Source organism: Falco rusticolus, chromosome 15 (assembly GCF_015220075.1).
Source record: "Falco rusticolus isolate bFalRus1 chromosome 15, bFalRus1.pri, whole genome shotgun sequence".
Taxonomy (NCBI): domain Eukaryota; kingdom Metazoa; phylum Chordata; class Aves; order Falconiformes; family Falconidae; genus Falco; species Falco rusticolus.
The window spans coordinates 14,543,742-14,571,125 of NC_051201.1; the positions used below are offsets into that span (position 1 = coordinate 14,543,742).

The 27,384-nt window shown below is 42.9% G+C and overlaps 3 protein-coding genes across 6 annotated transcripts in view; 1 reads left to right on the top strand and 2 right to left on the bottom strand.

Moving 5' to 3' along the window:
- The window catches only part of VPS35 (VPS35 retromer complex component), a 25,501-nt gene extending 11,850 nt beyond the window's left edge, over positions 1–13,651 (bottom strand). The window contains exons 1-8 of one of the 2 annotated variants that reach the window (XM_037408781.1): positions 13,575–13,647; positions 6,770–6,868; positions 5,196–5,292; positions 4,261–4,384; positions 2,629–2,811; positions 2,090–2,303; positions 1,222–1,305; positions 653–762 (exon numbers count right to left, since the gene is read on the bottom strand). In XM_037408781.1, the coding sequence (XP_037264678.1) occupies positions 653–762; positions 1,222–1,305; positions 2,090–2,303; positions 2,629–2,811; positions 4,261–4,384; positions 5,196–5,292; positions 6,770–6,868; positions 13,575–13,577 (914 nt within the window). In that variant the 5' untranslated portion in view covers positions 13,578–13,647. Of the gene's footprint in view, positions 1–652; positions 763–1,221; positions 1,306–2,089; positions 2,304–2,628; positions 2,812–4,260; positions 4,385–5,195; positions 5,293–6,769; positions 6,869–13,574 lie in introns of both variants that reach the window. The other variant, XM_037408782.1, reaches the window with a different exon arrangement.
- A 111-nt stretch (positions 13,652–13,762) lies between these two features.
- On the top strand, positions 13,763–22,829 carry ORC6 (origin recognition complex subunit 6). The gene is made up of 7 exons (XM_037408693.1): positions 13,763–13,862; positions 14,295–14,424; positions 15,253–15,416; positions 16,500–16,589; positions 17,739–17,851; positions 19,136–19,210; positions 19,608–22,829. The coding sequence occupies exons 1-7, from the start codon at positions 13,798–13,800 to the stop codon at positions 19,775–19,777; spliced, it is 807 nt and encodes a 268-aa protein (XP_037264590.1). The 5' UTR covers positions 13,763–13,797; the 3' UTR covers positions 19,778–22,829.
- Positions 21,781–27,384, bottom strand: part of MYLK3 (myosin light chain kinase 3) — a 37,771-nt gene continuing 32,167 nt past the window's right edge. For all 3 annotated transcript variants that reach the window (XM_037408690.1, XM_037408689.1, XM_037408691.1), the window contains 3 exons: positions 26,413–26,565; positions 24,450–24,582; positions 21,781–23,430 (listed from right to left, as the gene is read on the bottom strand). In XM_037408690.1, coding sequence (XP_037264587.1) covers positions 23,359–23,430; positions 24,450–24,582; positions 26,413–26,565 — 358 coding nt within the window. In that variant the 3' untranslated portion in view covers positions 21,781–23,358. The remainder of the gene's footprint in view (positions 23,431–24,449; positions 24,583–26,412; positions 26,566–27,384) is intronic.

Below are 27,384 nucleotides of genomic sequence, written 5' to 3' on the forward strand. Positions count from 1 at the left end.
ATAATCTGCGTTGTTTCCTTTCAGGATACAAATCAAAAATTCAGTTTGATCTTAAAAGATTTCTTCCAACCTATGTGAGTTATGTTTTCTCTCCCATATCTGACTTCAGTGCAAGCAGTCCCTCCACAGGAAAAACACACTTTGGGGAGAACAGCAAGGAAGGTAACAGTAAACTAAGAAGGTAGTTCCATTTCCTACTCGCTCTTTCCTGAACAGGCTTATGTTATATTCTCTGATCAAAACTGCAAGGTACAGCACCCTTGATAAATGATTTAGTCATTAGGATCTTCAAGCTTTCAAGAGGTAACTGAGTAATAAGGCTTTTGGTCAAAGCAGAACAGTGCTGCCACTTTATTTCAGAAACACAAAATTCATCAATCCTAAAGAGGTTGTTTCCTGGCTTAATCTGTTGAAAAGTTTTAATCAGTCCTTAAAGCAAGTCTCACTGGAAGTTGCAGAAGCAGGGTCCAGAGAGCAGAAGCTATGGAAATAATGTTCTCCACAGCCTTAGTTAAGCTGATAAAGATGCAGAAACAGTGAAGGTAAGTGATATCAAAAATGGAAAGCTTTCAAATGGTAGAAGAATTATCATCTGCTTGTGCACAACACAAAACTTAATTTTGAGCCAATTTCCACCCCCTTGGTCACTCACCTGTCAATTAAAGCAATAATTATATTTTTCACATTCACATTTTGGTGCAGCTCAGCACAGGCTCTGAGAAATGGGTTCAGGGTTTGGAGGTGAAATTCATCTGGGAAAACCTGAAGTTTTAGATCAATAGTCATCAAGTTATAAACTGAATTTGCCCATTGTTACACAGCAGTAAAATGCAACAAAGTAATTCTAAAGCAGACAGCCACATAGTAAACAGGGTCTGGCCTACAAATGCTTTAGGGTTCCCCAAGCTGACCCTGACTGGGTAAATGCACAAAGCAAGAGATGCAAGACGAATGAGTAACTTGAGGGCCCAGCTACCTATTACAATTCATACTGCAAGCACCGCTGCTCAGATGCTTACAAACTTCTGCCACAGAAGGAACACAACATGGATTAATCTCCACTCTGCCCATCCAGTAAAAAAATATGGGACAAGCCACTATGTCAGAGTCCCAGGAAGCTTTCCAGTTCATAAGGAAGAGCTGAAAGTAGCATGAATGTGATAAAAATTATAGGAGTAAGTACCCGTGTCCCATCACTGCAACTGAATTTAAGCAGCTCACCTGTATGATGCACTCCATGAGATACTCCTGAGCTAAAGCATCTCTGCAGTTTACAACTTGCTCCAATATTCCAGGCAGAACGATCTAGATTAGGAAAAAAAAAAAAAAAAGTCTTGCAGTGATTTTACAATTACTAAGTTTATATTCACACATATGCATTTAATCCAAGCAGAGCAATATTTCTAACATATTGCAGCTTATTCTTTACATAAAGGCTTTCTGATAAAAAGCCCCAATTTTCAGCAGTTCCATCCTTCAGAAAAAAAAAAAAATCTACTGGTCTCCAGCATCTGACCTTTTTGTACACTATATGACCTCCAAGTTTGGGTTTAGTAAATCAGTGCTACTACCTTTGCTGGCACATAACACTATTGAGTGTCTCAGCAGTACCACTCAAGTTGTTTCCAGCAGCTATATGGTAGAACTTACAAGGGAACAGACTTCTAAGTAATATATTTACTTGACTATCATTTCATACAATAACAGTTCTCTTGAATGCTTTGGGAAGCATAGCTTCATTTAACTTTTAAAGTCTATCATGTGTACGTATATGCTGTATGCATACATATTCCTTGAACCAGCTAATTATTTTATAAGTAAAACAGGATTCAGGAAAGGAGTTTTAAGATTTCTTGTCAAATTACAAACAAGCTTATAGGAAAAATGCATGAGTCACATCCTTAGCCTCACAACACATTATACAGTTTCATTAGCATTCAGAACTTATCCTCAGGTGAAGAGTTCAAGAAGCACCTGGATTACTGAACTTTTAGCATAGCTGTTAATGCTTCAAGCTGCCGATCTGGAGTCCAAACCGGTTTCATTCGAAAAAGTAACAGAAGTCAGAAAGGATGGCCAGACATCCCACCTGCTTGTATCGCTCCACATTAACACCTTCCAACTGACTGAGGCGAACCAGGTTTGTTCCTACTAGGATTCTCAGTTCCTGCCTTTCTCGCTCTCTTTTCTCTCTGTCCCGACTATGGCCCTGGTGTTGCATTCGCACCCAAAGCTTGTTCATCTCAGCAAAGTTCAGCAGCACAAAATCCATTGAATCACTGATGTCCCCAGTAGTCTCTTCGCTGCAATTGAGAACAGGTTAGAAACAGGAAAAGCTTGTTAGAGGTATTCATTCTTCCATCCATTGGTGAATATCCAATTTTTAAGAAGGTGGGAGGGTCAGGAAGCATGTGGTAGGATATCTAGGTTCATAAGAAAGGTGCATATCCTCACTTGTGAGAAACCTTAGTCTGGAAAGGAACTCTTAATGGACAAAATATCTGTCAAGTTCATAGTGCTCTAAAGTATCTACTTTTCTCAAGCCTGAAGTCATACAGAAAATTTTCATTAGGTCCATACAGAAAAAAACCCAGTAATTTTTGTAAAGTTACAGCCCATCTTTCTTACTCTGCTTGCTCGCCTTCATCTGGTAAGATATTCCTCGTACACTGCAGGAGATAGTTTCTAAGAAAGAGGCCTCTAAGAGGATGCTGTACACCACGACACATCTCCACCAGGTCTTTCAAAATATCTTTCCTGGACTGTGGAAATGACTTGACATAGACAACACCTACTGTTATCAGGAGATACCTGCAAAAGGCACAGAATCAAACAATAAATTGTAAAGTAACAATATCACACTTAATAGGGAACAGTTCCTTTCTTCCATCCTGGCAGTATTACCAAAGCATTCTAGGTCTGGATAATTCTGGATATTTAGTCAGTTTTCAACTCCTATTCTCCTCTGCAACAGAGCACAGCATGTCTGAACAGCCACTTGACCTCATTACAATGCTTTATACATTGAACGTGTAAACGCTTAGCATGCATGGAGTCCTGAATGCTCTCAGAGCAGCATCAATACTTCCAGCACTCCAATAAGCTGGAAAACAGCTCTGGCACATATAGATAAGTAACCTGCTATGATGAAGCAGTTAAGCCTCTTGCACACTGTAGTCTAGCAGGATAGGCGTTACGCTCTTTGGAGATCCCCGAGTATGTACTCATTCCTTCAGCATCTCTATATTAAGCAACAGGTAGAAGGAATACGCAAGATGCAAAGGACTGGCGCTCCAGTATATGCAGACTCCCCTTCAGCTTAAGAGAAAAAAACCATAATGCTCAGAACCTTCACATACTTGGTTTAGAGGCTTCAACCCTCTCTGCACATTTCTCTGCCTCACACGCGGATGTGTGCAGAACCTCCATGAAAGCACCAGAAGCATCCACCAGGCAAAAATAGGGGCTACACCAAGCAGGCAGGAAGACAACTCAAGTGGTCACGCAAAGGGGGAAGATATTGTGGTAGTCATTACCCAGACTCCAGAAACTGCATGAGGATGCAGCCTGGTGTCTCCAAAGCCTCTTCCTGGCACAAAAGTCAGGAATTAAAAAGTATCAAGGAAAATCTGAGTCTGAAGTCTGAATATCTAGGAGATCTACTCCAGCCCAACGGTCACATATCTAAAGATAAGTCTTCCCATATCATCTCTAGCACACTAACACATAGCCAAAACAACATATTCAGAAACACAAAGCTTTTAAGAATTACAGACATTTTCAGCTTCCTTCTCACACTTCTTACTCTCCAAAGAGACAGACAGTTATGAAGTACCTACTGTGATGATCCAAGACTCAGATCCTTAGACACAAGTTCATTAACAGAAAATAGAAAAAGTTAATAAATGTGTAGTCAGTATCACTGATCAGAATGTGGTACTTGTTAATTTTCCACTGACCAGCTCTTAAATTTATTCCAAGATGAAAGTGCTTCCATCTTGGTCACGTGCAAAATCAATACGCTGGCAGGGAGAACTGACCTTCTGCAGCTGCACCCCGGCCTAAACCTCAGAAGTCCTGTAGCAATTCACTCTTAAGACACACAGAAATACTACTCACCATTGCAAACTGATTTCTTGCTGTGAAGCAAGAATGCAGAGTCAATCGTTACCTGAACCCAGAGCCTGACCACTATTCACCAGTTTAAAAAAAACCACCACAACAAACCAAAAACATATACACTAACATATACACACTTACAGTCTTGGAATAATATTTCCAGCATACTGTACTAGCTCATAAAGGTCTGCCACTTTCCTTCCTTTGGCAAATTCATCTGTCAGGTAGACTTCCAAGTAGTGTAGTTCATCAGAAATTGCCATGTCTTTTCCTCATAGTTAAGGATTTTAAGTTTGAAAGTCTGCAACAGATTTACTTAGTAATGTGCTCATTCACATCATGGAGGAAAGATGCTGTACCAAATACAATCATGCCCAAGCAGGCAGTACTTCTGAAACAACAATCACTATCGGGATACATGTGCAAAATTAACCCCAAGACTACAATTGTCATTTTTAGCATATTAGAGGGGAAAAAAAAAACCTAAATCAAAATAGATAGCAAATTAATGTGATTGAACAGAGTATCTAAAGCAAAGGCATACTGTGTTCACAGAAAAATATCATCCACACATGCAGAAAGTAGTATTTGAATATATTCATACTATTCCCATGTCTGACAAAAAGGCTCTCCTTCAGATACCACCTTATGCACAAGTAAATACATCAAGGCACTAACTTATGGTCAGAAGCTAAGATCATTATCATCTTATACCAATAATTATCTTATTTGTTTATACCAGCAAAATATGAGTTGGTTTTACAGATGTTTGGGGTACCATACTGCAAGCAGAGTTGTTTTACATAGCTGGTATTTTCATAGAACTAGACTCCTGAAACCTCCTAAAGGAAGATATGAAAGACATTAAAGACCTGCTTTGCACTAAAGGGGAAAGACAAACTTCCACAGCGAGCAAAGAAATGTGTGCTCTCTACAATATATCCAGGTAACTGAATACTAAGGAAAAAAATGCTAATAAATATCTGAGGCCAACGAGATGCCATTGTACCAAAAGCAGATGAACACTTCATTCCAAATTCAGCATTTCAACTATTCATTTCCTCTTCAAAGGATACAGAGCTCATAATAGCTCTTTGGAGATAACATAGAAGTCCTCAGCTCACCAAGCATGTTGGAAGCATGTTTCAGAGCATCCATGAGCTTGTTTTTGTCCTTTAGAGGAAGAAAGAAAGAGTAGTCAGTCAGAAATAGTACTAGGCAGCTGCAGTATTTTAGAAAGCTACACTTTCAGCTTTTTAAAAAAGCACACAGGGACTAACATCAGGAAAGCAATAATTCTAATTAAGTCAAGTTATTTAGTATCTAGCTTGTACTTACCCATCCTTATTAAGTGGAACATTATACCTGAGTGTGGTAAGGAGACTTACCCGAAGACAGAACTACAGTAATAAATTATAATACTAATGGTAGAAAAAACTAAAAGGAAATTTTGCTTATGCATAAATTCCCACCCAACACTCAGATTCTATCCAGCAAGCAAAAGAGAACAGACTCCCTCTGTCAATATAGTATGTTGTTTTGTTCATATCTCATGAAGAAACCTCTAGTAGACAGCGAATCTGCACTGCCAGCAGACCACTGTTAGAATTCGATTCCTCTTCCCCTACTTCTCACCCAAGAATACCTTATTGAAAGCCATGGTTTGTTAAGCTGCATATAACCTACACTTCTGATGCATATAATCACCTGGCATCACAAGATACAAGACAAACTTCTAATCTACCACCTATACATACTTGTTCAACCCATTATAAGCAGCAGCATTAAGTTTTGGGGGGAGAACAGAAGGGATTGCTAGTGTGATCCACTTAGTATATTGACACTCAGTCACAGATAGCAGTGAAAAGCTCAGCTGCAGCTACTTCAAAGATTTCAAAAGCACTCCACAGAGTAGAAACTGGAAAAGGTGTTGCCTTTCTTGCTACCGTAATTTGATGGCAAAGTTAGCTTGGCCAACCACATGAAAATATATGGGAACATTTAAGTTTTCATTGCAACTTTCAGCAGCTTCTCCAAATAAACAGAGGCTTCTCAAACTCAAGAAAGCTAGGTGTGGTGACAAAGCCTGCCTGTATCAACTACAATTTCAAGATAAAGATCTCAGCACAACCCTAGCCAGTGGTGTTTCCCAGTCACAAAAGAATTCATGCATCAGTCTACAGTTAATCACTCCAAAATTTATCTTATGTAGCAGGTAACTTTACATTATTAGTCTCATGGTCTGTGGTTCATGCCAAGAAAAGCCTATACAGAAAAAATACCAGTATGGTGAACACAAACAAGAATAGCTTCTCATCATATAGTTCCATATAAAATGAATTTGAACAATAACCTTCTGATACCATAGCAGGTTATTCCCAGTTTAGGTTACTTAAGTGCAAGCACAAATCATAAAGATGCATCTTTATAATTTATCTTGTCAAATACTGGAGCAAAACTAAGAAAACACATTCAAAGAATACTCAAGGCTCAACCCTCTCCGAGTAGCTGCCTCATTTATTTGCAAAGCCTCTGGCAGAAGGATGCAGAAAGGGTTAATTTTCCTCACAGCACTAGAGATTAGTATTGATTTACTATTTTACTCCTAGCAGACAAGGAGCTTCATTGCATTTTCAAGTCACATTCTTACCAGGCATCTCTTCATCTGGAAAGACTGCACCTTCACAGCCTGAATGGCTTCATCCAGGAGTTTTTCCTGTTCATCCTGAGGAGATTGCTGTGTTGTTGGCTGGAAGAAAAAAAAAAACACAACAAACAACAAAAACAGAACAATTGTTTTTATGAAGCTGGTTATAACTTTATTCACACTGGGTTACTGTAGTTTAGAACATCAGTGCAAGCGACACTGCAGTGTGACCACACACGAGTTGTCAGAAATAGCTGTGTATGTAAGGGAGAAAGCTCCCAGTACTCTGCAAAAACCTGAGGGCAGGGAGGAGATAAGTTATGCGCAGCCTGTGAGCACCATTGCTTCTTGGAGTGCAAAGCCATGGGGACACAACAAGGTCAACTTCTCCCTTCTAACATTTAGAGGCCAAGAATCCACTGCAAGTATCTGGCAAGAAAAAGCTTCAAGAGAATGCAAAGAAATCACGACAATGAGTGGAAGCATTGTTACTTCTTTCCACAGAGCTTCAAAGCAATGCCCAGACCACACATGCACTGCAACTGTACAGGTGCTTTCCTGTACTCACAAGTTCTCAATTAACTGCTATATGAGCCACACAACTCTTAAGAACAAGTTTCAGATAAGCAAAGGATAAAGTACAGTTCGTGCTTTCCAGAAGGGGGAACTGACTGGCAGAAGGCAATAGAAAACTGCAGAGAAGCAACAACTCTTCAAGCCCCCTACTTGTCCCAGTGACCTTCTAAACTTCTCCTGGAAGAGGCACATTCCAGGCCTTCAACATCTTTTACCTTTGCAAGGATCATATTGCATTTTCTTGTAATAATAATAAAATCCATTGCTTACTACCTTAGATTTCCCCTCAAACAAGCTATAATAGTCCTCTTCCTACTCCAGCTGCTCCCTGCCCTCTACACCAGATCAACGGGATTAATTTCTATGAGCATCTTTAGGATAACCTAATTTACTTGTTTACCAATTAGTCCAAATTTACTTGGATCAGAACCCCAAACGTACTCCCAACCTGCAGCCAGCCTTCCTCCTAACATGTTACAAGGAAACACCACCACCCACCAATAGTTTAGGTCCCAGTCTTCAGCATCAACTTAGAGCTTCCCAGCCTCTCCCAATCCTGCAGTTTGTTTTCAGATGGCTTCTGAAATAATCGACAGGGATGAAAGCACTGATATTGCATCCCAGTTACATCTTCTCCAGTCTTAACAAATACCATGTACTCGGTAATTGGTACAGCAGGTTCTCTGAGCCTGCAGCCTCAGTAAATTCTTTTAACTATTTATACCTGTTCCCCTCATCTGCTGTGTTCAGAAGGTTCCTGGTCTCCTCTTTTTAACTAAATCTGTTACAAGCTAGCAGGCCATGAATTACATCCGTCTAGTGTTCTTGAAAACAGTATCTTCAGTACCAACTTCTCCCACACATCCCATGCTTCGGGTCTCCACAAGTATCTTTTGAGGACTGAGATTAAAATTTGTGATCTTTTCATCCACATTGAGATGTTTTAGTTTAACAGCAACTTAATGGTTCTGGAGTATTGCAGCCTTAGCACACCCATGTTCTTCCATATTTAACTGGGTTCTTGTTCTGCAATTGGAATCCCCCTAGTAAGAGTCACAGACAGTATCTCCCCACTACCCTTTTCCACATACAGAGAACAGACAATGACCTGATAACACCCACACACGCAGTGAAACTCTGCTCTTAAAGGTTTTCAATTACCCAGCTAGAAAAAACTAAGGCTGATCTGATCTAACACTGGTGATAATCCTGATACAAGCATGACTATGAGATAAAGGTTCCTTCCAACCAACACTTCAGTAACTTGGTGCCTTCAAACCATGCACAACTAATAAATAACTGGACCTCTTAGAAAGTGCTCTCTATAATTAATCTCATAAAGTGCAGGTCTTCCAAAAAGCAATTTAAGCAAAAGGTGAAAGTAGAATCTATGGCTAGAAAATCCTACTTTCCAGGCAATTCAATAACTCTACACTCTTAGAAAACCTCCAACTGTGAAGCTAGTATGTTCTGCCAGCAAAACTTCACTGTAATTGCTAAGCTTTATTTACTCCATTACAGATCAGACTTTCTAGAAAATGAAAATGACAGTGCTGGGACTAGTATGCAACAATCAATATCAAAACATCATGTAACAGACTTGCTGAATTATGTTTATGCCAGAACATTTGTCACACACTGCAGTTCCCTGAACCCACAGTAGTGCTTTAGAGAAGATACAACACTACTCAACTGAATGCCATATGCTCCAACCACACCAAATCTCTCTATATTAAAGCACAGCTAGAAACAGTGCAGTAATGTTAACATCAACCACAACTTCCTAAGCCCCCTTCTCCTAATGGGCATTAACTTACACAGTTACGAGTCCTGCTCTTCCACCCCTAGTTGTTCACGGGACATGTAGTGCTGAGAAAGCTACTTAGGCTGTAAAGCATCAAATAAACTAGAAGACTAGCTCAGTTGATTAATAAATGGTTGATAGCTTATCATTCACCTAGTTCACCCTACAACCAGATAAAACACTGCACGCAGGGCTACAAAAACAAGGCCTTTTGACAGCGACACCAAATTAAAGCGCCGATTGAAACATTTGCTAGAGCCCCAAGAAATAGTTGGCAAGAGTGCATGTGCATCGGCTCCCTTACTTTTGGCGTGAAAAACACCAGTTAAAGCATAATAGCTTCTATGCTTTACATGATACCAATGGTTATCTCATCAGAAATACCTAATTGAAGCTATCTGCTTTCTCATGCAACTGTAGCCCCTGCCTTTCAGCAACAGTTGGGGAAATAATGGAGTTTCAGAGCCTTGCTCTGCCAGACCTAGCCTTCCCATTTGTGATGAGCCAGAGTCAGCTTTGCATCAGATCCCATCTGCATCAACGTAAGATATTGGTAGTATTTCCATTTCTGCTCTACATTGAGTAGCAAGGTCCCACACTGCATTCAACACTGGGACTGTATTAAGTACATAACTGAATTCATAGACAGAAGCATTTCCATGTTACCACAAGAGATTAATTTTTTTCCTTCCGTATTTCTTAAAGATTAAAAGAGAAATTAGATTCATATATGTTTGTATTTGAAGACTGAGAAGGTGATTGATCTAAATAAGGATGTCTTTACTACAAGGGTATGTACTTCACATCTAAAGAAAAGACAATCTCAGCATTTCAGTCACACAGCTGATAACCTACTGCTGAGTGCCAGAAGCATGCAATGGTGGCAGCTTGAGGTGATGTTTGTAGCAGCTTTACTTCAATACGAAGAGGAAACACCTTAACAGCAGTACCACTGAAAAAGTTCCAACTCTATCTTACTTTTCAGCTTTCACAGTTTGAATATTTACCAGCTTACCATTTTCTTTCTACTTCAGAAAGCATGCTACTTTCAGCTACAGAACTATAGAGGTTTCTACATATAACCTGGTTATTATCAAGTGATGCATAAGATCACATCAAGATACACATAACCTGATACATATACCTGCATGAGGAAGCTGTGGGGAAAAGCAGCTGAAGTAGAGACACCAAACAGCAAAAGCCCACCACTGACAGCCAGCAGAGCACATACCAAACCAGAAACTAGTTTTTCTGTCAGATAACAACATTGACTAAAGCTGTTTATGCTCTGTATCTTCCACTTCAAATTAGGAACCTAACTGCACAAGGTGGTATTTTCAAGTGCTATTTTACCAAAAAATGCAACTGCACTGTGAAGTCCTATGCCAATCTACAAACAAGAACCCTGAACGTAAGCTTTTGAAATGGAAGATGCTTTGACATTGGAGAAGAGCAGCAATACTCCATAATCAAGGCACAGAATGTTGCTGCTTTGTCAACAACATGTACAATAAGGTATAAAATCTTGCATGAACACTACATAAGCAATTTACAGCAATTTTGAAGCCATTAAGACCCCCATTAAATACACAGCAATTGGTTAAAAAAAAAAAAAAAGGAGAGTCAACATGAACACAAGCTTTCTGCTTTACTCATTCCCTAACCTTTTTTCCTCCGAAGCCACAAGGAAGCAAGTGACTAGAGAAGGGATAGAGAACAGTCTTTGAGCTGCAGTTTCTGTACAAGAGACCATACCCTTTTTCTAGCTTTGAAGAAAGGCCTATCTTAAATTACCACATGCAAGTTATGGAAGTCACAAGACACAGCAGCTGAATTCAGCACAGGATGAGGAGAGCTGGCTTTTGGTGTAAGGTGAGGGGTTTTATGTGGTTTTTTTGTTTGTTTCAAGTTTTGTTTCTTTTTTCTAACTAAAGGTTAGTGAACTGTAAGTTGCCTGGGAAAACAAGAAATTTTTTAAACCCCAAACTAGCTTAGAAGAACTCTACTGCCTGGCTGATCAAAGTGGGTAATACAAGTTATGCTGCAGATAACAATTAGAAAACTGTATTATCACAGCAGCAAACATTCTGGACCGTGCCTATCCTCAGAATGCCAACTATTCCTGAACATGCAAAGTGAACATTACACCTACTGTGTATGATTTACTTACTTTCTAACACTCAGCTCCATGGAAAGACTTCATAAGATTCATACTTAGTTTTGCACTTGACACTTAACTGCACCCTGGAGACAGTTATTATTTTGGGTCCATGTGTTGACTAGTTAAGATGCTCATGCCACTTAAAAAAAAAAAAATCAGGTAACTTGCAGTACTCAAAAGAAAGAATTATGTAGTATTGAAATACAGCAGAACTCTAGGCAAGTTTGTGCAGCCTACCAAATAGCCTGTATTCTGGCAACACAGGTATCTTAAGCTGGACACCGAGTATAAATAACACAAAATAAAAGGTTTTGCTTCCATTCTGAAGTGCATTTTCATCTAATCTCCAAATGATTAAGTACTTGAATTCTTCAGATAGCTGATGTGCTTACAGCCTGTTTCCACACATGAGTTTTCCTCCTGTGTACACATACTTGTGTATAGTACCACAACGAATGAGATTTACCCGAGGAGGTTTTTCTGCCTCCTCCTGGTTGGATTTTATAAGAACGGCCTGCCAAGCAGTGACCACCAAGATATTTAAAATGAATGTTACCCACGACAGAAGATGGGTTAGCTACAGAAGTGGACCAGGACAACCACCAGCTTACAGATGAAGCCTGGATGCACACAATGCGTTGCTGTAGAAATCACTGAACTGCTTGGAATTAACAAAAAATGCATAAGCGTTTAACTCTATATAGGAATTACTACTCTGAAATACTGACGGCAACTCCAGAACTTCTATTACATCTCACAGTACAGGATCTCAAAGATGAGCCAGAAAGAAAAAAACATTTTTCACATGTTTACATTGGTATTTACTGCCACAAGCAGCCAAAAGACGTTAGTAAGAATCAAGGGGCCAGACTTCTTATTCAGGGGATGATCAAGACCAGCCAGAGCCCTCTCAAAATAAATCCTGTTAAAGATACTAAGTCATTCAGCTTCACAGCTTAAACCAAGCTCAGCCAAAGGAAATGGCAGTGGAACCTAATTTGGTAGAGTGGATTACCCCCACGTTTAACACCTATACATTTATTTTTTCTGAATCACCTGGTTATCAGCTATTCTTTAAAGGAGGACACGAAACCAGACAAGTCTCAGGCCAGTTCCCTGGGAAGCAACAGGCAGAGGAAAGTTGTGTCATTCTCCAGCTGAAGACTACCACGAAGTATTTACATGGGGACACAGACTGCTATTGATGTAGATTCAGCTTCTCTCATCACCCAATCAAATGTTTTCTTGTCTTCTTTCAAGTAACTTCACAGGTTCAGCCCTCTCACACACCTCCAGAGGTTATAGCATCAAACTGGTACCAAGAGACATACAGCTTTAAAAAGACAGTCTGTCCCAAAAGCCTAAGAACTGTGCAGTCCCCGCTTTATAAAGCACTCAGGCTTTGCCTCACTGCCTAGATAGTTAGTAGTTCCTACTCCACACTTAGGCTGCTTATAATTTTATTGAATAGCACACAAGACGCGCTAAACAGACTTTCCAATTTTACTAGGAAACTTGAGCATCCCCTTATTTTTATTGAAAACGCAAAAGCTTTTCTGAAGAAGAGCTATTTCCACGCCGCAATTTCAGGTTTGCCTCTCTAGCAAACACCAACATTTGCTCCCAAACAGCTCCCTGGGGCTGGGCCCACCAACACAACCCCACCTCGCCTGCAGGTAGGGGAGGCCCGCGAGGGAAGCCTGGCACAGCAGCCCCGGGGGGTCAGGAACGACCGAACGGCGGGCTGCAACGCGGGCAACACCACCACACACGCACGGCGCCAGAAGCGCCAGAAACCAGATCTGTGACAGGGGCAGCGACACAACGCGCCTCCACTGCGGCGGCCGGTGCTGCAGCTGCCCCCCAACAGAGACACCCGCCTCGGCCCAACCCGGCACAGCGGCGACTCGCAGCGCCCGGCCGCCGCGGCGCTGACCGCAGCACGAACCGTTACCGCGGGCACAACGGGCCCGGCCCTCACCTCAGCCCCGCCCGGGCCGAGCGGCGGCCCCCAGGCCCGGCTCCGGCCCCCCCGCGCGGCCAGGCCCGTCCCCGCCCGAGCGCAGTCGCTGACGGAGCTTGGAGCGGCAGCCCCCAGGCCCAGCGAGGCCGGGCCTGCCCCTGGGCCACCGGCGGCCGCGGGCCGGACCCCTCCCACCCGCACACAGGGCAGCGGCGACGCCGGCTCCCAGGGGCCGCAGCGCCCGCCAGCCTCCCGCCGCGGCCCGGCCCCCGAGCCCCGGCCCCCCGCCGCCCCGGCCCCTCACCATGATCGCGCCGCCGCCACAAGCCGCCCCCGCCAGCAACGCCCCGCAGCGCCGCGCACCGTCATGTGACTGCACCGCCCGCGCCGCCCCGCCCTGCCCCTTTCCCATTGGTCCACTCCGAGGAAGTGGCCCGCTCCCGGCCGATTGGCGTAGAGCGTGATGATTGGCGGCGGAGCCGGCCAGTCCGCTGGCGAGCGTGGCTGCGCGGCGGGCAAGCGGGAGCATGGAGCGCGGCGCGGTACAGCGCCTGGCCGCCCGGCTGGGCCTCACCGAGCCCGGCGTCATCAGGTACCGCGCGGGTGGGCGGCCGGGCGGTACGGCGGGGCAGCCCCCCTCGGCGGTCCGGCCCCGGCACAGCCTTGGGAGCGGCTTCACCCCCCCCCCCCCCCCCCCGGGGGCGTCGTTCCCGTCCGGAGAGCCGCGGCTGCCCGGCCTGGTCCCCTGCAGCCTCCTACCCGGGGGCGCTCCCGGCCCTGCCTTCCGCCGCCGGCCCGGTTCTGCGCCGCGGAGGCCAGCCACCGGCGCTGCGGGCTGCCAAGGGCAGAGCTGCTGCTGCCAGGTGCCAGAGGCAGGGCGGCCTTGCCCTGCGCCGGGCCGGCGCCCTCTCCCTCAGCGTGTGCTGGGCTGGGGGCGCCCTGGGCCCGGCTGTCCCGCAGCCCCTGGCTGTCCTCACAGCCCCAGCTGTGCGAACACAGGCTCTGTGTACCGGGTGTTTTGCAGAAAAGCTGAAGAGTATCTGCGGCTGTCCCAGGTGAGATGCCTGGGATTCATGGCTCAGGTGACAGCAACGAGCGCTGCCGTGATGTGCCTGGACCTGGCTGCTAGTTTCATGAAGCAACCGGTTGACAGAGTAAGATACTGGATATGGCTTGGCTGGCTGTTGCATTCTCCATAAATCCAATAAAATCATTGTTCTGTGTGGTGTATGTCGGGAGCAGGACGGGGGGTGGTTATGGTTAGCACTGGCATTACCCTAGACCCAGCAGTGTGCACCTAGGCACAGTGTTAGAGCTTTCACTACTCAGAGTTTGCAACAAGGCAAATGGAGATCAGTGGCACAGTCGTTTCACAAGTTGACCTTTTATTGCTATAAATTCAGCTCTTTTAGTAACAAGTAAACTACCAGCAAGGATGTTAAATTTACGATCCCTCCCTTTTACTGTGGGAGGGAAGCAGCAGCTGCAAGAAGTCCCTCTCTATAGCGGTACCTGTAAACTTCCACCTGCAGACCTGCTGGGTAAATAGCACTGCGCCGCCACAATAACGTCTGGTACAAGGGGTTTGTGATTGTCCATTCACAGACAGAAGAGAATTTAATTGGACCTGACCCCATGAGGAGCAGCATAAAAGTATTGCTCATCTCTTTAAATTGCCCAGACCTTGGCTGCCTTTGTTTTTAACCACCTCGTTGTCATACAATGTGGAAAAGACAAACCTCACTTCCAGTGAAATGGTCCAAAAATAGCACTGCATTAAAAGGTGCAGCATTCCTAGGTGGTTAATCTTTCTGCGTGCAGTCAAAACTTATATCATTCGTTGCACAGATTTGTTTAATATAGCAATTGAACTTTATTTTACAGTGTTGTATATTTTCTCCCTAATCTGTGTGGCTTGCCTGCATAAGATGTCGGGAAGGAATCTTGCTAACTCTTCAGGTTTGTTTTTGTCTTCTTGAAAGAGCTATTGTGTTAAACTCTCCGGTTTGAACAAGACTGCTTACCAGAGCTTCATGAAGTCTTTGGAGTGTTTGCTAGAGGTGAAACCTAGACTGGGAATGAGAGACTTGGCTGTGCAATTCTGCTGCACAGAGGCAGTGAACACCGCTTCAAAAATACTGCAGAGGTGAGGAAGCTCTCTGAGCACACTGGTAGCCACTAGTAAGATTCTTTGTTCATTAGATGTGTAAAGAGCTTGATGGTTGAAAGGGCCAGGTATCTCCCACTGGCTGGAGTGGTGAGGTGAGTGCTTACCACTGACAATCCAGCCATTTATCCAGGACACTTTTTAGGATACCTGTTAGAAAGGCTTAGTCTGTGAATCTCAGTAAGTCATTGTCCAAGTCCCAGTTCTTCAGCTGGGAATAGTGTAAAAAATACAGGAATCTTAGTCCCTGTATTTGTCCATAGCATCACACTGTCTTCCATTTAACTGCTGATCATGTCACAGTTCAGAAGGTAATGCTCAGTAGAAACAAATCCTCCCTTCTGGAAAAGCAGATCTCTTAAAACACACGTTACCTGTAAAAACAATAGGTAGAACACTGCAATGGAAATTCAATAGCTTTAACTAAGATTTTGCATTCTGTAACATCTACTTTAACAAGAGCAATACCTGAAGAGCTGTGTTCTGGAGTGCTGTCACCCTGATAGCACATTTAAATGCTGTAAGGTCAATGAACAGAGGCTGTGTATGCTTGACAGTGTTTAACACAAACCAGAAAAAACCCCCCGAACATCCTGGGGACAGGTGGACAATAAAAAATTAAATTCTTCAGTGCTGCACATCCACTATGTCGTTTTCCATATTTAAGCCTTCATCCGTGTAATACCTAGTAGAGGAATCAAAGAAACTGTAATTCTACTCTCTGTTACAGGATGGATGTATGCAAAGCATCTTATTATAACTTGAAGATGTAATGTAGATAGAAGTGCTGTGATGTGGAGCAAGAGAAATAGATTTTGCTGTCATGCTTTGATCCAGATCCCTAACCTAAAATACCTTCAATTCAAAACCAGGAGATGATACTAATGCCCTTCTTTTCCCTACTCTCTTTTGGTCTTCTCAGCCAGCAGCAGCTGTTTCTGCTTGACTTGGTTACAAAGGACCAAGTGATCCAACAGGAGACTTGTTCAACTGCTGAGTACTATGCGACAGCTTCATTTGAGGCAAATGCACTATGCAATTATCATTCTTGTTGTTCTTTAGGTATGAATCCAGCCTCTCTGAAGCACAGCAAATGGACCTTGATTTATCAAAACCACTCTTTACAACAGCTGCGCTATTCACTGCATGCAGGTGAGTATAGCCTGGGGGGTCTTTTATAGGCTCCGATGTCCAGTGAGACACCAAACAGAAACAGCGCTTATAAGTGGATGAGTCATTCTATGTCTGAATGGTCTTGTTTATCCCATCCTGCTGCCCTGCTCCTGGAAGTGGAGACAACTCTAGCAAACCACACCTTTCCTTACAGTGAAGTCTCCAACCTGCACTACGTTTGCCTTCAGGATAAAGCAGGAGTGTTGTTTCAAATACACAGAAAAGGATCTTGAGTTACTTATCCTAAAATCATTAAAACCCGTCTTCCCTGGTGTGTAATGGGATGTTGCGGGTAATTCCATTAAGACATATCCGTGGTAGTGGCTGAAAAACTTTTTTTATCGTTTTGCACTTAACTCTCCTTCCTCTCAGCCTAACCAGCATAATGTAATCCCTCAGTAACATTTCCAGATTTAGTGAGATTTTTTTTCCATTGTCAGGATAGATTTGAGCTGGGCACAAAGCAAGAAGTTCTATAGCTTTTGGTGAGATACTGCTTGAGGTGCAAGAGTGGCTGCTAGCTTACTTCTGAGCACCAAGAAGCAGCCGTTCTAAAGAAGGAAAAGCCCTCAGCCCTACACCGTCACATCCTGAGGGTGTTGTGACCTTTGGGAGATGGATCTAATAGCTGTAAGACCTGTATCATCTTGGAAGATAGGTGTCTGGAGCACCTGACTCAGCCGACCCTTTGTATGAATTTGCTTTGATGCAAGTATCTTCCCTCTCAGTATTATGCCTTGTAACAATCTTATGAAGCAGTTCAGGTGCTGTGTAGTTGCACAGCTCCCGGCAAATGTTCTCGTGACACAGGGGTCCCATTCAGCTTTTTGCAGTAGTGGGATTTTGTCCTCATTCCCTCAAGATCTGAGAAGCACCTTTTCCTAACAGACTTTCCTTATGTAACTTGAACTAACCCTGAGTTTCAATTCCTGAACAAGTAGTGACTGAGTAGTGTCGGGGGTCTGTTTTTTAAGCAGATTTGTTTCTGAGTGAGGGAAGGATTAGACAGAACAAAACCTCAGGCCTAACTTTCTCATAGGCATTGTTGGTACAGTAAATGCCACCTCACCTGAGTGATAGTTGCTGGAGCGTTGCTTTGTACAGAGCTAATTTAACTTTCTCTTGTAGGTGTTTGAAGGTAAAAGTGGACAAAACTAAAATGTTGGCTGCATCTGGGGTGAAAAAAGCCATATTTGACCGGCTGTGCAGTCAGCTGGAGAAGATTAGCAAGCAACTCAGCCGTAAGTTTTTGGCTTTACCTGTGTAAGACAGCATACTCATCACCTGGTCTCAGTGCTCCCATCCTTTTCAACTGGTGATTTAATTCTGATGACTTTCAGCTGTCTCCTTCCAGCCAAACCTGCTCATGCATTCCAGCATGTTCCCTGCAGTCCAGTTCCCAATCACAGTCATTGCTTCTGGGAAAGTTGCAGCAGCTTAGCATGTGGCAAGACCAAAACCAAATATTTTTCTCTCTTCTCAAATCCTCACTTCTCCTTACATTCTATGCTGCTGCAAGTTATCCCCTACTGCTCCTATACTACCTAACCTATCTTGGATTCCTCCTTTCTGCTTGCTTGCTGCATCTTGTTAACATGGCAACATGACACACAACATAACCATATTGCTCCCTCTCCTGCTTTGACTGACTCCTGCGTTTGTCCTTTACCCCACTGCAGGATTAACCAGTCTAAGCCTTGCTCTTCTGGTAGCAATTCAGCTATTACCTGACACCATCCTTCCACATACAGTGGGCAGACATGAGGAATCTTTAAGCCTGTTGTTCAGCCTGTAACGCTCTCCGCTCCTTTTTGTGGAGGAGGAAGACTGAAATATGATACACACCTTCCTGTCCTTGTATCTCCTCCTTCCTGCATATCTCCTTTTTCATTTCCCAGGCTTTCCTTCTTACTTTCCCCCTGACAGTACCCCTGCTTGACCCTGTCTTCACGCTTTGTATTGTGAAGTTTTCTAGAATGTGCTGCCTGAACCCAAACCAAAAGCTGATGCTCTCTCCCAAGGCATGGACCTTCCCATAGTGCAGTGCCCTATAAAAAAAAAACAAAAACCTTTACTCACCTAACAGCTAAAACAGCTAAAGGCAGCTGGGAGTTTCTGTATCAGTTCAGGGAAAAGCGCGTTTCTGTATACATGGACAGCACCACGGATGTTGTGGGCATCTATAATACAGTAATATACAATATAATACAAAGTGTGGAAGTGGAATAAAAGAAGAAATAACCAATAACCCTGCCTGACTAATGAAGAGGGGTAGCAGTGTGGGTTTGGGGTATAAAAATGGCAGATTATTGTGGTTACTAATGCAGCAGCAGTCTGTGTAACCCTTGAAGCATGCTGGCACCTCTGCATGTAGAGCTTGAGCATCAGTCTGGACCAGGGAACTGCCCTGACTGGGAGACAAAACTTTAGGAAGGTGGCACTGCTGTCAAAGAATGGCATATAGCACACCACCCTTGGGGCCCCAAACACCGTTCAGAAGTAAAGCAACTTACTTATTTTTTTAGAGGAAGATGTTTCACAGGCTGAAGAGCCACCTGAAATCTTGCAGACCAACCTGGAGCACTGTGAGAAGGAAGATGGTAAGTTGTATTTAGCCATGAACTAAAATCACCTCACCAGAGCCGTTCTGAACTTCATAATCACTTAATATTTCAGTTGTGTAATGTGCCATAATGCTCGGGTCACTCTGTTACTCTGTTCTGCAAACCACTGGCTAATGTAAGGACAAAGAGAACTTGGCAGAAGGACAGTGGTGTTCATACTGGGTAGTTCTAGCAGAATGAAGGGCAAGTTCCATTCAGACACAAAGGTGAAGAGGTGACTGTTCCAGCAGGTGAGGGGAGCAGCAAACCATAGGGTTAGATAACACAGTGACAGACCCTGTGCTTGTGTCTGTACAGTTGCTCACTACTGTGGTTATTCCCAGCAACATGTTGCCCACGATGGCCTGTCATGGACTTTCTCCTTCTCTAATAGAATCTGAAGATGATGAGGAGATGCCATGTAAACGGCTGAAGACTGAAACAAAAGAAGACTATGAAGAATGGAAAAAGAAAATCCTGGAAAACGCTGCTAAGGCACAAGAGACAAGTAGGAGTACTGCCTCTGTAGTGCCACCTAGTAATACAGCTGCTACATGCTCATAATTTTAACTTTCCCTCTGCTCTAACATGAGTTCCAATAGCATATGAGTGATGGCTGCCTGGTAGCCAGCTGATTTTATTAGCTAGTTTTTAAGTTTTTAAGAATGTTATTTTTAGTAAATGACACCAGAATTGAGGTGATTTTGCAAGAAGCCTGTCTGACATATTGCCAGGCTGGTACCTGAGCAACTAAGACATTAGGTGGTAGAACAGCTTCATTCTCTTGCTGCAAGCAGCAGGTAACATTCTAATGCCATGTTAAATGTAAACAAGTTTTATGCCCTTTGGCCCCTGGGCTGGAAGTAGTCAGTGAAAAAAACGGGGAGAGGACTAATAGTGCCTTCTTAAACCGCAAAATCAGCAGAGGAATTAAGACTGATGATTTTTTTATTATTATTTTTTTACTGTTGAAGAAATGTTTAGTCACTGAATTTGACTTATTTTTATGACATGTATGGAATGGAAATGTCTGTGCTTGTAAAGGGTCCCAAATATTCCAAGAAACAATAAAAATAGTGGAAGGAAAAGAAAAGCTTTGCATTATGACATCAGGTTCTTGGCACTTGTCATATATAAAACCTTTGGAATGCAAAATGAAAGACATACAGGAGCTGTCTGTGCTTTATGAAGGAAGATACCCAGGGGACAGAGGTTCTTGGCTGGCTAATGCAGGCTTCTTTGCATCTTGCAGTCATAAACTTCAGGAAGAGGAGAGCATGCTCTGCCCTGTAGTTCTTAGAGGCAACTTTTGCAGTCCTACACTTTCATCCCAGCTACTCAAACTACAATTTACGTTAACTACTTTTTGAAGGTAAATCATTGCTTTCAGCAGTACAGGGCTACTGTAACTATAAAATCAATCCAGGCATCTTCATCCCATTTCTCTTGCATGTTTTCTGCCTGGGATGTGCAAGCAGAAGTTAACTTTCATAAACCCTCATTTCAGAACAATCCAGAACCCCCCCAAGTATCCATATGAAACAGGAGAAATTATATCATGTTTGAGCATTCAGATTTGAAACACTGCTCCTACCTGAGCTTCTCAACAGAACGTTAATAGCTTGCCGAATGCCTCGCTGCTGTGCATGCTCCTTGCTTACCTGGGTGATACTGATGGCACCAGAATTACAATAGCTGGTGTCATTAACTGCTTTAGTTATCGATGTATGGGGCCAGTTCTTCATCATACTTACTGCTTCAGGGATTCGGGTCACCTTAGCTTTTTGTAGACCCCAAAGCAAAATGCACAGGACATGGTGAAACATCCCATGAGGCTGCAGAGGTGGGTTCCACTCTACTGCAGAACCATGCGATGGCTGCTGAATCTAAAGGTTTTTCTTTATGTTAGAAGCAAAACAGTAATCCTGCTGGCCAGATGTGCCTTCTCTTTGTAGAAAATGGAGAGGAAGTACATACAAGACAGCAGAAAGCATACGTGTTACCCTCTTACAAAAATAGAGGAAGAAGCACACAGTAATTGGTAATTAAAACTTACTGGCCATTTTTCTTTCACTTCTCCTCCTCCCAATGCATAAAAAAAGGAAATCATTTGAAGCCAACTTAACTTTAATTAGCAAGGGCTAATTTCATTCCAGATGAGGGTTCTGAATGTAACGGTAACTATTGGGGAATGGACTCCAAAGAGATGCCTGATGTGCAGGTAAAAAACTGGAAAGTTCTAAGTAAGAGCTTTGTAACATTTGAGTAAGAGCTGTCACAAAGCGCTGTTCGAAGTCTGATCTAATCAATGTAGCAGAGGGTCCTCAGGATGGGAGAGAATCCAGCCTAGCACATTAGCATTCCGTTGCAAGACCCACTCAGAGATGTTTTCGGGTTTGTTTGACAGGGGGGATTAAACCAAAACTGAGGAATAAACTTGTTGCACTTCAATGGAATTTATTAGTATCAATTCAGAAATATACAGACCAATTAATATAATCACATTTAGCATGCAGAGCCACTGTGGAAGGAAAACATGAACAAAAGTGGGCCTTCACAGAAGGTGATACACTGTCACGATTATTTCACTTTAATAATACTTCTTTCTAATAACTCTTCTCTGTCTCAATTCTGGAAATGCTGCAGAGGTCCAGAATTCAGGACTACTCACAAGTGAGAAGCAGTAGAGTAGAAAAGATAACTAGACTACGGTAATCCAGTCTTACAAACCTCTTTATTAGCAGCCAACACTTTTGCTAATTCAAGGGACATGAAAGTCCATGAAGTTAAAGGGTACTTTACAGTGGTGGAAAGCTAGTTTTAGTAGTATTAGTTTCTGTTTTTCTTAAGAGCCCATCCAGCTCACAGAAAGAGTTTTGCAAAATCTAGAACAGGAATAAAGGAAACCACAGGTTTAATAATTAATGTTATACTTTCAGTGGAGAGATTGGAAGTGACTCCAACTCTTTATACATCAGGAAAAAATTTTAAATCCAAAAGTTAGTTAGTAGTGTGGAGAAAACATTTAACGTTCAAGAACAAAGTCAGGGGAAAGAAGGGCTTCAGCCTCCTAACTGGACTAAAGGCTGAGTCTGGCAACACTTTCCCTGCCACTGAACAGCATTAAAACCTATTTTGCATATCACACCGTATCAGCTTCTCAGACTTCATTACAACTGTCAGAGAGAAGAAAAAAATCCTCAAACTAAAACTTAGAAAACTATGGGCTGCACTTACAGCCAGTAAGAAGCACTCACAAGTTTTAAATACATACAAAATGATGTCTGGAAATTTCTTCTTTTCTGGACCAAAGAAGATCTTTTTGCATAGACAGAATGGTCATTAGGTGATTTATTTGTGGCAGTTTCACCTATCTCCTTCCAAAAGCTCAATCCATTCAGCTCAATTCAACTCACCATAAGAAAAAGCATCAATGAACCGACTGACTCAAGTTGCTTCAAACCAGGATTCCTCATATTCCCTAGCTATGCAGTGACTATATTTTAAAGGGCAGGCTAGAGTTAAAAAAAGTAACAAACCAAACCATTCAACTCTGAGTAGTTGCACTGAATCATCATCATGTTTGGGGGAAAAAAGTAGTCTTTTTTTTTTTTTTTCCCCCAAAAAAATCACAGACGAGCAGGATATCCGATATCTTTTGTTCTAAGTAACAAACATGCGAGGGAAAAATTGTGCCACTGTTGTGGCAGTGCTCTAAAACTGATGACATACATCAGTGATGAAGAAAGTCTTTAGGGATCCCATGCTTGCTGTGAGAAACCAGAAAACTGACAAGGTGTGTTCTGATGTAAACACACCAACAACACTCCGCAGAATCAAAGCGTTCAGCAAGAAGTCAGCCCCAGTAACAGCCTTTTTTTTTTTCTTTTTTTTTTTTTCCATTACTATGTACAACAACTGAAAATCTGTAAAAACAAACAAGGTAGCTTCTGCTTTTAGTAATTATTTCAGTGCCTGTTCCTGAGGCACTTCTGGAACCTTAGCACTAACACACATAATGTTTGAAGAGGACAGACCCAAAACTTTATATTATAAACCAGAGGATTCAAATTATTGAAGATACTGAGTCCCTTCTTCCATGTCTTCACGTCCATTTCTAAGAGCAGTAGATGCTTCATACGAGCTTATGCAAGCTTGACCGACATACTCTGAAATCTCTTCAGCCTGTTAGCAGCAGCCACCACATAAAAATGTTTCTGTGAACAAAAGAGAACAGTCCAAGCATGAGTGCAACTGAGCTAAAGGACCTTTGCAGTGGCTGGCACAGATTTTTCTTCTTGGGAAATCCATCTACCTCTAGTGACCTACACCTTGTGTGGACTGCAGTCCAGAACGGGTTTGTACTGGAGAGTCACTGGTTACTGCAGAACAGACTGCTGGTCCTGTGAACTTCTGAAGCATCGTTATGAATTGTATAAATCTTTACATCACCTACTTTTTAAAATGCAAGTGTGCAGAAGTATATGACCAAACAGCTGGAGTGCAGAAGTGAAAAAAGTGTAAGCCTCTGGTCTAACTCCGTGGCAGGGAATTACAACTCTCCAGTGACGAAAGGAAACGGTCCTCACGAGTTTTCTTCACATTCCCACAGGCTTCTTTGTAACAAGATTACTGTGTTCACCTTTCAGGATCAATTATCTACAATCCAGTAGAAACTTAAACATAAATTCTTACCTAGCGCTGCTTCTTATAAATATTTAGTTCTGAGGGAGCATGGGGTTATCAGAAAGGTCCTGAAGAGTTCTCTGGATGGGTTTAAGCCTAACTTTTTGTCTCTCCCACCCCTACTCTCTGCAGTGGGAGGCACAAAGCTGCCTTACATTATAACCCTACAGCAGAACAATGCAGCTGTTGTGAATGGAAAACATCTAATATGAAGACAAAGAACATTTCATATATGCTGAGTAGCATCTGAAGTCTCAACTTGTAAGAAAATAAAAAAGTGTAAAAATAAACACCTATCAGAAGGAACAAAAATTGAAACCAACTTGCTAAAAACAAAAGCAATATCATTCTGCGGGGGGGGGGGGGGGGGGGGGGGGCGCGGACCAAAACCTTAATTTACAACTGCAAATAGACTTTCTAAACTCGTGTTTACAAGAAGGAAGCCTGTGGGCACAAGTAAGCCAACATACAAAAAAAGGAAGGAATGGCTCTGCCTGTGTTGAGCTGCTTTTCCCTCTGGAAGTAGATTTGCCAGACTTTGTCTCTTTACCTTCCATTTTCTGTGAGCCATGTAACTCTGCAGCAACAACTGGGACTTCAGGCGCAGCTTGGACTTCTTGGCTTTGGCAGGTAGATCATTCAACCACTCGTGCTTCAGACACTGTGTCGCACTCATCCGGCAGCTGCAGGAGAGGAAAACCGTCATGTAAGCCCAGCTACCCAAACTGCCATTTTCTCACTGCCCTGTGCTCCTGAATATTGGTGATAAAGAAACTGCCTGAAATGAACCAACGTGAGTGAGTGGAGATGCCTCCTGAGGTGCTGTTCATCCCAGTGCACAGAACCCTAATGACATCCTGCACTCACCAATGTCAAGGGTAAGTGGTGTGAAAAGCTGTGAGCTGTGGTTAAACACAGTATTTTGCCTTTTTAACATTTGGGTTTGGATGTGAGTGGGGTTTTTTTTCCTTCAAAGTAGCTGTACAGGTTTGCCAGTTGATGCATCATTTTGTTATGTGAATGCAGAACTTCCCTAAGAGAATCAGTGCATACAGAAAAATAGTACTTGTGGTGTTACCTGTCTGTCCTGATAGTGCAGGCTTATTCTGTGCCCCACATTTAAAAAGCACAGTTGTCTAGTCACTGTAAACTTGGTTCAAGCTAAGCACACATTATATCCTGACATTCATCATCAGGCCCAAATGCGAAGGCCTATCCAAAATGCCTTGAGAAATAAATGGTAATAGAGGAAATCCTGGGAGAGGTGTTGAGAAAAAAAGTTTAACTTGCCTGTTTTCAAAACAAAAGCCTATGCCTAACTCCTGAGCTTTGGTCTGAGCTGTCACTGAGAAGATGAGGAAAAGACAACTCCTGCCTGCTCGCACCTCATGTCAGTAGCCAGGGGAGGCAAGTACAGGTCTTGCACAAGGCCAGACCTACTGTCCCAGGAGGGCACAGGTGCCCAGCCTGTCGCAGAGCAGAGGCTCTCCAGACACCTGGTGAACACTGGGCCAACTTACTGACAACCCTTCTTTCTTGCATAGTCATTTCATTCACAGCTTCTAACCAGACTTTGGATGGTGTTCCCCCGGCATCCCTATTCCCATTGCACAGAGAAATGGAAGACTCCAAAGCACGTTTACAGCAAATCATCGTCAGCGTCTGAGAAAAAAAAAACCTCCGCTGTCTCCTGCTGGCAATATGCTCAAGTTCAGTTTATTCTTAGCTTTTCATACGACTTGCTGTTCAAAATGTAATTAGTACTAGAACTGCTTTGTCTGATTTAGGTAATGATCTGGAAGTTGTTAATATTCTACACACTCCTCTGAATTCCCCTCAAGCACACAATCTGTTTTATGCATCATTTCCTGTTTTGATTAGTTTTGTATCACTACTCAGCAAGAGAAACATTTCTCTGCTCCCTTATCCAACCCCATAGCCATGGTCTGACATCGGTATCATCTTCATTCTCCCCTGTTGTTTCATATGTGCAATCATTTTTTTATTTCAGTGGAGCCAAGACTGAGAAGCCACATGCAGAGTTCAGTCCCAAATGCTTCTTAATATCTACCAAATGCACGCAGACCACTTTTAAAAGAGAACAATGCGTATTTTCACAGCTGCAGCTTCCATCTATCCTCCATAGCATTCAAGAGGCATGTTTGCAATGTGCGGTAGGGCTTGTAAGAATCCAAAGTAACAACAGGAATAGCTTTTGGTCAGAAAAGGAGTCCTAAAGACAGATTCCTACACAACAAATCCTTTCAGATCTCCTCTGTTCTGCCTGTATTGACGCTACTGTGAAAAGCGACTTTCTTCAGTCCAGGTATACAGACATTTTCCTTTCAGATGAGAGGCTTTTGAATAGCTGAGGAACTGCCCAGCAAGGGCAGATACAGTACACAAAAGTGTCACATAGTAAGTTCTCACTGTTGGTGGCAATCCCAACAGTTGGCTGGGAGCAAAATAATGTCATTAGGTGCTACTGTCCTCACCATTAGACAAAGAGGTACCTTTTCTCCTTCACGAGTAGTCTGGAAATAAAGTCTTTAGCTTCTTCCGATAGCTGTTCAAATGCTTCTGCGTCAAAATCCCAGCTGCAATTGACAACATAATTCATTGTCTCTGCATCTGTTTCTCCCAGGAATGGGGACAGGCCACTCAGCCTTCAAAAAAACAAAAAGAAAAAATGTGAGGAAGATGAGCAGTTATTATAGCCATTTATATATCCATATTTTTTTTTTCCTTCTACAAATTCCCTGCTTTATAATTCTTGTTAGCTTATGGGGAGGAAAGACTCTGGGCTATGGCGGGCTCCATTTCTCAGTGCCTGCCAAGACAAACCGACAGTTCGGAGCAATAAAGCGCCGCAACACTAGCGTGACTCTCTAGCAGTTCACTCGGCTAAGCTGGGGAGCACTGCTACTAGATCCCCAAGGAAATTAATTCAGTGGGGATCTAGGTACGCACTTCAGTACTTTCCCAGCTAGGAAAGCTAGGGGAACTCGAGAGCTTTCCTAAATCAAGGCCCACATCCATATTTGGCTTGAATTAAATAGAATTGGGGACAACAGCATACTTATTTCAATTAGTCTCCAAGCCCAGATTTATTGCTCCAGTTATTTATTACTTCATTCAGTTGGGTTTTGGCTAACAAATTTAAACCAGGAATGTATCCAGATTTAAACCAGAAAGCATTTGTGAAAGGTTCTGGAATGAAGTCAGCTCATCAGAAGGCAGAGCCCTAGGACAGGGAAGCCGTCCATGGCCACCAGCCAGGTAGCAGAGAAAAGCTTTAGCCCTGTTTGTGACATGACATTTTTTAGACCCGTGGCCTAACACCCAACGTTAATGCCTCCATGCAGATGCACACCAACTCCAAGCTACTAAAATGATGAGATTGCAGATTTGAAAATTAATTCAAGTCCTCAGGAATGCAATCGCAATGAAAATTCTGATGCGCTGTGGGCAACTTTTCCGAGTAA

Coding starts and splice junctions, on each gene's coding strand:
- ORC6 (XM_037408693.1), top strand. CDS start 13,798: ATGGAGCGCGGCGCGGTACAGCGCCTGGCCGCCCGGCTGGGCCTCACC. Junction 14,425..15,252: donor TGAAGCAACCGGTTGACAGA/GTAAGATACTGG, acceptor TCTTCTTGAAAG/AGCTATTGTGTTAAACTCTC. Junction 16,590..17,738: donor GCGCTATTCACTGCATGCAG/GTGAGTATAGCC, acceptor TTTCTCTTGTAG/GTGTTTGAAGGTAAAAGTGG.